The 12391-nt window shown below is 41.1% G+C and overlaps 1 protein-coding gene across 1 annotated transcript in view; it reads right to left on the bottom strand.

Moving 5' to 3' along the window:
- Positions 1-10664, bottom strand: part of LOC118810484 (regulating synaptic membrane exocytosis protein 1-like) — an 84802-nt gene extending 74138 nt beyond the window's left edge. Inside the window, exons 1-2 of the mRNA XM_036574281.1 lie at positions 10498-10664; positions 7041-7115 (exon numbers count right to left, since the gene is read on the bottom strand). Coding sequence (XP_036430174.1) covers positions 7041-7115; positions 10498-10664 — 242 coding nt within the window. The remainder of the gene's footprint in view (positions 1-7040; positions 7116-10497) is intronic.
- Between the last annotated feature and the right edge of the window lie 1727 nt (positions 10665-12391).

Raw genomic sequence — 12391 nt, 5'->3', positions numbered from 1 at the left:
AGAAGAACTGCTCTCACCTGACTTCTACTGCCCATGTTAGTAGTGTTATGTCATACATTTTGTTACTCAGTGTCTCTGCACTTACAAGATATCAAAATAAAATGTCTCGCTGCCAATAGTTCCTATTCACTCATTCAATCTCCCAACATTAAAGATTTTTATGAAGCCAGCTCCCACTCTTTGTAAGACTCCTCTCTTATCACATAGCAATACTGCATAACAAATAAATCCTTGAGATAAAAGTAATGTCTCATGGGTTTTCATGGTCATGCAGTGGTTAAAGCAGCCATGAACCAAAACAAAACATGGATGGTTTGAGTCTGGAGAGATACCACTGTCTGCCTGCTGACAGTGGTGGGCCTTCATTTGAAGACTGTGAACCAAATATTGCAAGAAAAGGAGAGAGGATGTGAACTGTGCAGGGTCATGTTTGAAAATTAACATTAAAATTAGATATCCAAATTCATTATTCCAAATGAATCCTTTTTTATCATTATTTGAACAACTTCATATTTTTCAGTGTTTGCACACTTTCTTTAATCAATATGAAGTCTGTCACCACTCTTTTGAAAATCTATCCCAAGTCAAAAAGAATGTGCGTTCCTCAAAGATTCTCAGCTACAGACAACATAGAACACAGAAGATTCTTACTGTCCAGTCTTTACATGCAGTGCTTGTTTTGAATCCACATGAAAGATCGTTTACTTTGGTAAAATAATGATTCTTATGTTCTAAAATAAAAGTTCCAAGGTCAGAGCCGTAACCAATCACAAAGCAGTACAGATGTTGTCACAAACAAAGCATAATGAAATTCAACACACACACACACACACACACACACACACACGCACAAAAGGAATTACTAACTAAATATGATTGGCTAAAATGTAACTGAATAAAATGACTTGTTTGCGTACTAATACACGAGTTGTAAAGGTATTATGATTTGACTTCATCAATATTTTACTTATATAATACGTATACTTATATATACGTACTTGAGTAAATGTAACTAGTTACTATGCACCTCTGCTAGTAACATTTGCTCAGTTATAAGTACTCAAGTAAACGTTTCATGGTTTTATGCTTTCCTGAGTATATAATAATAATACTTTTACTTCTACTGATGTATATTTTTTAGGAATCACTTTTCACTCATATCCACCTTAAACATTCATACCAAGTTATTTAATTTTGTTTTTGTACTGAGTTCATTCTGTATAGCATCTGTACAGCTTTGTGAATGGTCACACCTCACACTTTTATACGAGAAGAAAGAGCTCAAAAGAAAACAGTGCCTAGCAAAATTCAGTCCCTATGCTGATTGATGCTGAACATAGCTCCACTGCAGCTGCTCACTAATTAACCATTTTTTGACATGCTACTTACTCAGTTTGCCTTTTCTCTAGACTACTTTTACTTTCACTTAAGCCATTATTTCTGTAAAGTAGCAGCATTTTCACTTGAGTCTCCTCTACCCATCTCTGTGTAAGTTGGTTTAAGGGTTGAACTGCATCATACAGTGTAAGCTGACTTTTTATCTGCCCCAGTTACAGCCTTTCAGATGCGCCAGGGAGAGCCAGCAGGCTGAAGCCCACTCCAGCCCTCATTCTGAAACCTGATGTGCTGGGTAATGCAGCCAGGCCATCAGTGAGCCAGAGAGAGTGAGGCTGTGCAGCTGGAGCATTAGCAGCCTGGCTCTAGCACATGCCAACCTGTGAGCTCACACTCAGTGCTCTAGGCCTTGCCGCTGGTGGGTGGGACCAAATGGCTTCAGGAGGCTCATCCTCCAGTGGGTGCTAATGTATGGACTGCGGAGCTATTAAAAGCCCCTACTGCATGATGCGCTTGTTGCTTTATCTCTTTCTCTATTCATGTATTCCTCCTTTTTTTAAAGGATTTGTGTCAGCGCTGCTCTGTGGGCCAGAGGCACATGCCGGAAGAGGAGTGAGGATCTAAAACGAAGATTATAATGAGTGTGGCTCTTTGGCCTGATCTTCATCAGAAAGCCTGAGTCACTGGTGTTCTAAATACCAAATAGTGGAGTCTCTACACCTACGACCAAAACAAACGCTTGATCGTCTGTTAAATCCATATTTAGTAGGGGTGTCCCAGTTCACTTTGAAAGATTGGAATCAAAGCTGATCCAAGCTCCCTCAACAAAGAGGTACATTGAATTTCTTTGAGTCATATGTGTGCATTACTTCTACATGAATAATATATTCATGTGACCAATTTGTGTTGATGTGAAATATTTTAATCATGTAAAAATGATGTATTGGCTATATTAAGTCTGATGAAGTCTGATTAAGTTTTTTTTTTTATCTCAGTGTCATAGAGGTGACATAAACAGACATTATCCACAGGTTGTGGCAATAAGGCACAAGCAAGTTAGGCAAGACCACTTTCAAAAACTAATGATGGCTGAATACTGAATACAACATCCTAAATGTATTCAGTAAGACAATACGTAAAAAAGAATGTACTCAGAGTTCGAATATATTTACAACACATATTGATAAGGCATATGGAAAAACCTTGTTGTTGTAATTTGTATTAATACACATGGTGACTTGCTGTTACTGGATTTCCTTTGTTAACTCCTCTGTTAATATGTTTCATGAAAAAAAATTATATAAAGGTGCAAAATTCTCAATACTATTTTGGCTCTTATGGCCTGCTTCAGTCCACTGCTGCTCTCATAATCCCACTGCAAACAGTTTACCATATACCAATAACACAATCTTGCAATTTTGACTATAAAGTGGGTAGCTGTGATTTTAAGTCAACGGCATGTATGTAACAAAATGCACAGAAGATTGCTAGGATGCTAAGCTTATCACTCATGAACATATTCACTACTGGGGAGAATCTTTAGTTCAATCATCCCTCAAAAGAGCTCAGTCATGCTGAGATTAATGACCGACTCATCACACTGATTTGTCAGTCTACTCAGGCTTTAATGGGACCTTCAGAAGCATTATAAGGATTTGAACATGAAAGTGTTTTAACTCTTTTCTGAAGGCCCCTAGTTAACTTTCTGCAGATATGTTGAATTAATATGATCTAATGAAATGTTTTCTCAATACCTCTGTTATTCAATTAACTTGGACACTGTTGGCTCTCTGTGTGTGAAATGGTGTGACTTCGTTTTTAGCTGCTAGTACGGCTGCATCATATGACTAATTTGATATTCGAATAATCTATCGATTACTGAAACGAATAATCGATTATTCGGATTATGAATCACTACATTACCAAATAACTTTCATGTAGTTTTTAGCTTTTAAAATTTGCTTGAGATTGTTTTATATATTTGCTAACTAACAGTGAAGACAATTAAGACGAATAACATTCAAGAATTCACTGTTTTAATGAACTTTCCTGCTAATACAGAAAAAAAAACTCCAATGTATTTTTCCTGTCAAAATTTATAACGAAGGATGTGCAAAGTAGCAGCAATAAAATATAACAAAACTAAATCAGTTTTTCTTTAATCAAATAAATAAACAAAAAATCTAAATTTAAATGTTAAATATAAACGGTGCAGTCTGTGATCTGTGCTCTGCTGTCTGTCTTCACTCTGCTGCAACTACATTCTACAATCACATGCAGTGTTTAAAACTGTAAACGTTATCTGGAAAGTGAACAGCGTCGCTGTGAATAATAGTTACTTGCTCCTCTGTTCCAACTCCGTTAACAATTCCAGAGAAAATGCATTTCGAAATAGAAAATATTACAGCTCCATTCACAGCATGAAGTAGGACGGCTTTTAGCAATAACATTAGCTAACTAGCTCGCTAGCACAACTATGTCCCAAACCACACAGTACCTATACTTCACACACTACACTAATAAGTGCACTTCTAATGGTATATGCGCTATTCTTACACACTATTTAGTGTGCCAGTATGCGGTTTGGGACGCGGCATATCTTACCGAGCTATCTTCTTCATCCAGTGAGCCGACAAGTTTCCTCTCCAAATGCTACAGTATGGAGGATGTGCTCCCATAGCCAGCTATGGTCGGCTTACAAAAAGCACAACTGATAACCTTCTTTTCTGAGTTTAGCTCCACACTTTTTGAGGATTTTGTTCTTGAGGCAGCCATCGCGCTGTTGTTAACTCTCCAGTGAGCGGCAATGTCAAAACTCTCCTAGTGAGCGCGAGAAAGACGCGTAATGACGTCACCAACTAATGAAACTACTAAATTAGTTGCCAACTAATTTGGTCGTCGATTTTAGTCGACTAAGTCGAATAATCGTTGCACCCCTAGCTGCTAGTGAGCAATGATGGGGTGGATGAGGAGGGGTAAGAACTCCCTCCTGTGAAAATAATGTCCGTTTTGTAAATCAAATATATTTTCTAATTTTTTTATCTAAATATATTAAATATACTCCTTCAACATTATTGAAGAAAAAATGCATGGTGCAAAAACCATGGAGCGAGCTCCAAAACAGGTGGAAATTGCATTTAATAGCTAGTGTGCAAAAAGGTTAAAGTGGAAAATGAAAACAGTTCAAAAAACATTTTTAACAGCTACAATAGCTGCATTTAATAGCTTACACTCTTAGCCAAATAGTTTCTTTGTAGTACTAAAAAATTGTTTGACTTGTAACAATAAAGGACCAGTTTAAGGTGCTATAAAGAACCATTTTGTAAAAGTTTCCTTAAAGAACCAGATACAAGAGGTTCTCCATTATGGAAAAGAACCACTTAACAAGGCAAATAATCATTCATGCTTCAAAACACAATCATTGCCTTTACGAAAGATCCTTTATAAAAGATGTACTGTTTGAACTGGCTGACTTTACTGTAGCATTTTAAGTAAGCAAACTGCCAAATATTACTGAATTGATTTACTTCATTGTAATGTACACTATATTATTTATGCACTGTATTATCCATGACACTATAAACAACAGATCAGACTCTCTGTTGGCAGATATTCAATATTAAGTGACTCGAAACAGGACTAAGGGCAAAAAAGCTTGATTGGGGCATCTCTAATATTCAGATAATATTCAGATAAATAAGGCTGAATTGGATAAGCAGACACATGCTCTGTGATGAGTTACACAGCACAGATCTGTATCCATTCCATCTGTATTGACAGCACTGCTTTCATAATCCTGTGTACTGTCGTAATACAAGGCTAAGCCTGGTGGTGACAAGTTTAAGTGGTCACTGACATAAGCGCCCACTGATGTGGTTGTAGAGTTCAGTTCTAACAGTTTGATGACATCACAACTGACCACATCACGGGACTCCATGTGGATGCAGAAGTGGTCAGGCCAACTTGCCTTCTAATCCTAAACCCTGTCAATCCTCTGGCTTTACCACAGTACACACACACACCCACACACACAGAGAGAGAGAGAGAGAGAGAGAGAGAGAGAGAGGGACAGAGAGAGATCTCTTTATCTGCACTGTGCTGCAGCTCTCATGCTCCTCGTTGAGCAAAGAACCAGGGCGACGCTGGCACACATAAATATTTTAATGTGGCATAAATATTACTCTCCTGGCCTATCAAAGCACAACCACAGGAGCCTGTATTTGTTTTCTGTGTTTGCAGGACAGACAGATGTGAAGTTGATAATGTTCTGATATTTAGCACAGCGCCCCGCTCAGCCAGCTTGGAGTAGGCCAGAGGAGACATAAACCATTAAAACAGATGGAGAAGATGGAAAAGCACACAAACTAAACACTCATTTTGAGTGTTCAGAACAAGCCACTAAGTACTAGGTGACATAAATCTAACCAAGATAGCGCCAAGGCAGTGTCGTGACAACACCTTCCAAACAGCCTGAACGTTATCTTTGTTGCTTACATTTTCATGCTAAATGCCGTTGCACAATATACACTGAGTTGTCCTTTTATTTGATTCTCCTAACTTGTATCTGCACTAATTGGTCATTTTAACAGGTACACCTGCTACATATGTGCACTTTGTAGCCATACATTTACTGATTGTAGCTATTTTTTACAATGCACAATTTATCAGTCTCCCTATCCCATCCATCAATGAGAAGAGACCACTATAAGACCACCACCGGCTATTATTTGGGTGAATGACCACTCTCAGCTCAGCAGTGATGCCAACACAGTAGTGGCATGTTAGTGGGTGTGGTGCTGGTAAAATGTACAATATATATACAGTACAGTGCAAAGCACATTATTTAAAACCATTTATCTTGCCAATAAGCATGTTTATGCGATGCAAATAAATATGAATACAATAAAAGGTAACAAGAATTTCCTTTTTTCAAAAAAAGTAGTTGATATTTTCTGAGCTGGTTAGAAGAGCAATGTTTGGTTCCACATTTCTCCCGGAAGCCCCCAGACAGTGCACAAATTTGTTATATTATATAACAAGCACACCTGATTTAACTTAATGAAGTATTGATTAGTTAAACCAGATATTGAAAAATAGCCACAAATTATACTGGGAAGAAGAAGAGAGGTTTGTACATGATTAAATGAATGCATTTACATACACAAAACTGCTACTTACTGTTTTAATACTGTTTGTATTTATTGTAATATTAGTGTTTTTTTCTGCTTGCTGTGCAGATACATAGATTTTAACATTTAACATCAGTTTTGCAGGTGCAAAAAATTTTGCACAGTACCGTATATGTAATAAACTAGCAGCTCAGTGTAAGATGTATGTATTCAGCTATCCCATACAAGAAACACAATTACACAGATCTTTTGGCTCAGAGTAAACCACTGAAAGTAAGCACAAATGCATCCTCTGCACTTAGCAGGATAACCACCAGAAACAAGCCATTTACTGAGCTTCTTGCAGTGAACATCAACTTGAAACTAAAACCAAAACATCCACTGCAGTGCAGAGCTTCAACAAGCGCCTTCATCATCTATGAACAGAACTAAAACACAGAGAAACATGCTAGCAGAACCACAGTCCCGCATGACTGAGGAACATGACCTACTTTTCCAAAGTCCGTCAAACACCTCCAGACTAGAAGAAGCTTTATTTGTTAACACCAGATAAGGCTGAATGAAAGTCATGTTTACCTGATGTCATTCTGCTGTGGGGGTTTCTTGTTCCCAACCAGGTTTACTGTTTTCGCTTGTATGGGCTGCTCCTCTCTGTAAGACAGGAAACGTCATTCAGACAATGACAATAAAGCTTTCAATGACAAAAGTCATGGGTTTTTGATTATGTTCAGATGTTAGCCCAAAGAATAATAATCCTTTGCATTATTATTGACCAGTGTTATACACTGCTAAACAACTTTTTCAAAGTCTACACCCACCTAAAAATGCCAAAGTTCTGTCATATAAAATGTAACACTCCAGTACTTTCTCTGTAGTAACCTTTTAAAAATAATACAGCGCTGCTGTCATATTAAAACTTTTTTTCAGGTTTTACTTTTCAACTCATTCAAAAACACCAGCTGAGCTTTACTGGTCTTAACTTTGATGTACATTAACACACATTAAAGTTAAGAATGCTTTTTTCCCTCTACTGTAAAGTTATTAGAGATACAAAGGTTTGTTCCGACAGTGACGAAGTGTTTGTTAAACTAAAACAATATCAAAGAATAATACTCTACTCCAACAAACCCATTTGCCCATCAGAAGTGTACAGCATGCAGCCAGCACTTGTGATGTGCACCGGGCCTCCAGTTTGGGTTACAGGCTATAAATTCCCTTTGAGAAAGAAACACTGTTCATGAACAGGAACTTGTCTCTCGCTGCTTGTATTGCCGTATAAGAAAGAAAAGACACAACAAAGACAACGCAGACGCTGTCCATCAATACACTTCTCCTGCCGTATCAGCCTTTTGTTTTTAGAATGAAAGAACTATTTTTGTGCACTGATCCTTTGATCACTGAGATCAGAGCATTCTGTCTAATACAAAGAAGTAATAAAAGATTAGGTGGTACTCATAAATACAGTGAATGTGCTGCAATATGCAGTATAGCAGACTGTGTGGTGTAAAGTGACCATTTCAAAAGACAGAAAACTATGCAGTACCAAAACTGTGAGGGCAATTAAAGCATGTTGGTACTGAAACAACTGTAGTAGAAACTTATGTTTTCCTTAACAACTTAAAGGACGATGCCCCTGAATGTGTAGGTCTGTATGCAGTAAGAATATATGATCAGAGTAAGGGAGATTCATATAAAAATCAGATTAAAAGAGCACTCAAACTGAGGAATGACAAAGATAACGATCAATATTTTCTTGGACAACATCAGTAATAGCTACCAGTTCCACAGTTTGTGCTTAAGTCATTGTGTAATTAATTATCAGTGGTGCCCAGGGGACAAGAATATACTTATGTCAATGGCAATTTTGTTTAAATGTAGTTAGGCCTACTTGTAGGTAGGCCTACTTTTACTCCCAGAAAAAAACTAAGCTGCTGAGCTGCAGCTGGGTGGTACCTTTCCACCGCATCTTCAGTACTTTTAGGAGCGTAACTGTACTATATTGCATTGTAGGTATATATTTAAGGTGCAGTGACTCCATATACCCTGTCTTAACTCTAGGCTTTTTATTTTATTTTTCTCTTTTAAAACACTAGGTAATGGTAAAAACATTAGGTACATAGTTGGCCCTTTGAGGGTGCATTTACGCTGTTTGTACCTTGATGAACCAAAATATATCTGAATAGTAAGTGTAACACTGAATTTACTCATCCCTCTGAGATAACAAGATGTTCTATGGTTTAAGAAATTCCATCAGATATTGTTTGAAAGTCTAATGTCAATGTGAATGCAGCAAATATTATAATTACATACACTTTGTAACATGTCATTTCATGGTGTGAGTATCAGAAATCTGACCTCGGCCAAGTTTCAGCAGTCGGACGTGTCCTGGATGCAGTGGGTTTTGGAACATGGACATGAACGGCTCAGCAGAAAGCACAGCCTATTTTAAACCTCTTCTTCTCTCATGTGACATCGTTAACCCAGAGGAGCCCCTGACTTGCACTGATAAATATACACTCTCAGAAAAAAGGGCATGAATCTGTCACTGGGGAAGTGTCCCTCTTGTCACTGCGGTGGTACCCTCAAGGGTACATCTCAGCACCTTTAGTCAGGAAACATAATTGTACCATAATCCATTGAAATTATATTTTCTAAGTTGTATTGACTCCACACACCCTGTCTCGTCTCCAGGCTTTTAATTTTATTGTTCGGTTTTAAAACATTAGGTTATGAAAAGGTACAAATACATACTTTTTCACTGGGAAAAACATATTTAAGGTGAACAAATGGACCTTAAAAAGCACTGCTGTACCTTTGAGGGACCATTTACATTGTTTGTTTCTTGATGAACGAAAATGTACCTGGAGAGCACCTTTATTTCTAACAGTGTTCCAACTCACTGTCTTTCACGCCAGCTTGCTTTTGAGTAAGGATGCTTAACACACTTGTGTAAACTGGCTCAAAGCTACATCAGTCTACAAAACATCACAGATCCAGCACTGCCTGGTCAGTGTCACTCTAAATGCTTCACACACTGCTGTAGAAAATAGCCATTCGCTGAAGGGGTTAAGACGAATCCGAGCGTCACGATGACGAGGCACGGCAATTTGGTCGTGACAAAGCAGGGAGACGTGATTCCTTCACACCGTGTCGATTTGAACGGGATGATTTGTGATTAATAAGAAAAAAGAGCAGCCATTCCCCCCATTCATCAGCCGGGTTTAACCCAGCGCCTCTTCATTCATGCTTCTGTGTGGATCATAACACACTAAAGTGCTCACTGCCATGAGGCTGTCCTGCTGTGCAGGATCTACACCCCTGATTACTCCATTCATATCTAAGGATTAAGCAGCGTCTGCGTGTGTTTACACCAGCGTACGAGTAAAACGCGAGCTGCAGTCAGTGCATCCTCTCTCCACTGAGGAGCTCGAGCTGAGGGTGCGGTAACAGCAGGTTAGCGGTGTGTGAATCGAGACACGGAATCCTCACAAAAGCGTGATCATGCAGGGACTCAGTGCTCTATATTTTCCCACACATCGACACACCCCTTCTCTCAGAAGTGAGCGAGCTACACCTGGAGCCGCACTTCTACAGCCATCGCCCCCCTCAGTGTTCCCCTCGCTGTCCCGTCTGAATCGGGACAGGATGGTGGAGACCACTGAATATCTGCTCCACCATGTGAACTGGCAGGAGAGCAGAGCTAGCTCGAACTGAGCCTGCTTTCTTCTGGCAACACTGGGGCTTCCATGCAAATCTACATTGCATGGAAACATTGGCTTCCATAACGGACAGGGGGGCTAAGCCTATATGCCTATATAGAAAGACGGACAGACAGACAGAAGCACTCACAGGCACACACACACACACACACACACTCACGTGCCTTGATTCTGGGACCCAACTAAAACATGCTAAGGCAGTCTGTCCCTCTGAGCACTAAACCATGAGAGCTGCCGCAGGTCCACCACTCCCCCCTCCCCACCCCTCATCCTCCGAACGCCTGAGAACGAGCGATCGTGTCTTCCAGTTTTACCTCAGCATGGCCTGCTCCTTCGCCTCCTCCTCCTTCTGCCGAACCATCACAGCCATAATGATCTGCCTCTCCTCCTCGGTGAGGTGGCTGAGGTCCGGCAGCTCGGGCATGGAGGGCGGCGCTGTGGGTGGGCGAGGGCCGCCGCGGGGCCCCACCGAGGCCGACATGTTTTAGCCCTCCTTGGCAGCTCGTAGCTCTCTCTGATGTCAAATCCCCAGCGCTGAAGAGCCGCCCCGATCACGACATGGTCCGTTCCGTGGGCTTAGCGGGCGCTGCTCGTGCTCGCCAGCGCTGGCGGACCGTCCATGGTTGCGGGCGCCCACTGTTGTGCTTTCTACCTCCTCCTCCTCCTCCTCCTCCTCCTATACGGCTTTTTTTCCTCCTCTCGATCTGCCCCCCCACCCCCACCCCCCGCCCGCCCGCCCGCCCGCCTGCCTGCCTCTCCCCTCCAGGTTCCAGTTATTGGGAGCCCATCTCTGCTCCTGGAGGAGGTGGCGCGCGGTGAGGAGCTCTGTCTCGAGCCTTTTGTTCTTCGTTCTCCGCCGATAGAGACGCGCGCGTCGTGGACTGAGGGCAAGGCGGAATCTCTCTCCCTCTCTCTCTCACTCCCTCTGTGTGTGTGTATGTGTGTGTGTGTATTCTCAGAGCCGCCGCTGCGCGAGCCTGCCGCTGTCAGGGAGACCGAACAGTCAATGGGACCGCAGCCCCTCGAGCGCGCGCATCCTCCGCACGGAGACGCGCGCACACTCGTTTGAGAATGGATGGGGGGCTCGCCGTGCGCGCACGCGACCTCTCTTCGTCCCCCCCTCTCCTCCTCCTCCAATCACAGCGCACTAGTGACGCGCCTCCCAGCCTCATCAACCCCCTCCCCTCCCTCTCTCCCTCTCTGCCTCCTCAGCTTGAGTCCCCGGCTCGTGCACGAGCGCAGCCCGCCGCGGCGTACGAAACTACAGACATCATCTTCACTATTATTATTAGCATCATCCGTGGACTTAAAGCACATGGAGTGGACACTGACACAGCGATCATGACGCAAAGAAAGAGAGCTCTAGCATCATTGAGCACTGCGGTGCACTGCACATCTCACCGTCACTGTGAACGAGGTCACCTGTAGATGCGGTCGAGGGAAAGACGCCAGCAAGTTTTCTGACAAAGTAGTAACTGAACATGCGCATAGGTTTATAGATGGTAAACAGACGTACACGCTGTGAGCAGAAGTTTCATATAGGCAGAGAGTTTCAGGACCTTGGCCAGCGGCGGCGGATCCTCTCCTGTCTTAAGTCGAGAGGTGAATAATGTCAAAAAGGGGAAACGAGCGTGAGAACTACCGTTTAGCCCAATATAGGTGGTTCTAAAAACACATATATCAGTGTAACTCACTTTGTAGGGGATGAAACTGTTAAAACAATTAACGTGTTTATTGGTCAGATCATACTACTTTAATGCTCTTTTTTACTTAAAACAAAATTCAAAGGAGCATTAGCGTGTCTATATATAGACACACACACATAATACACAATGTCATGATATACATTTTCTGACATCTGATAAGTAAGAGCAGACAAAGTAGTGCCAAATTTTAAAATTACTAAGAAAACTATGAATTCAATTATTTGTTTATCATTTTATATACTGAGCTGCATTGAATCCAGTGAAATGGGACAAATTATGACCTCTTTATGAACCAAACATGCATCTGGTCAGTGCTCTGTAAGTACTGATGATGTCCACTGCATGTGCAGAAAAGCATGCGGTGAGATACTTTATCAAGATAACGATAAATATATATTACACTTCTTATTATGTAGGGTGTAAACATATACAAGAACTGACTATTGAGTTGCATCATATGATTATGTAATTATTGAATTAATAAGAGCTCCGCGCTAAATCA

Source organism: Colossoma macropomum, unplaced genomic scaffold (assembly GCF_904425465.1).
Source record: "Colossoma macropomum unplaced genomic scaffold, Colossoma_macropomum, whole genome shotgun sequence".
Lineage (NCBI taxonomy): Eukaryota > Metazoa > Chordata > Actinopteri > Characiformes > Serrasalmidae > Colossoma > Colossoma macropomum.
This window is presented reverse-complemented; position numbering and strand designations above follow the sequence as displayed.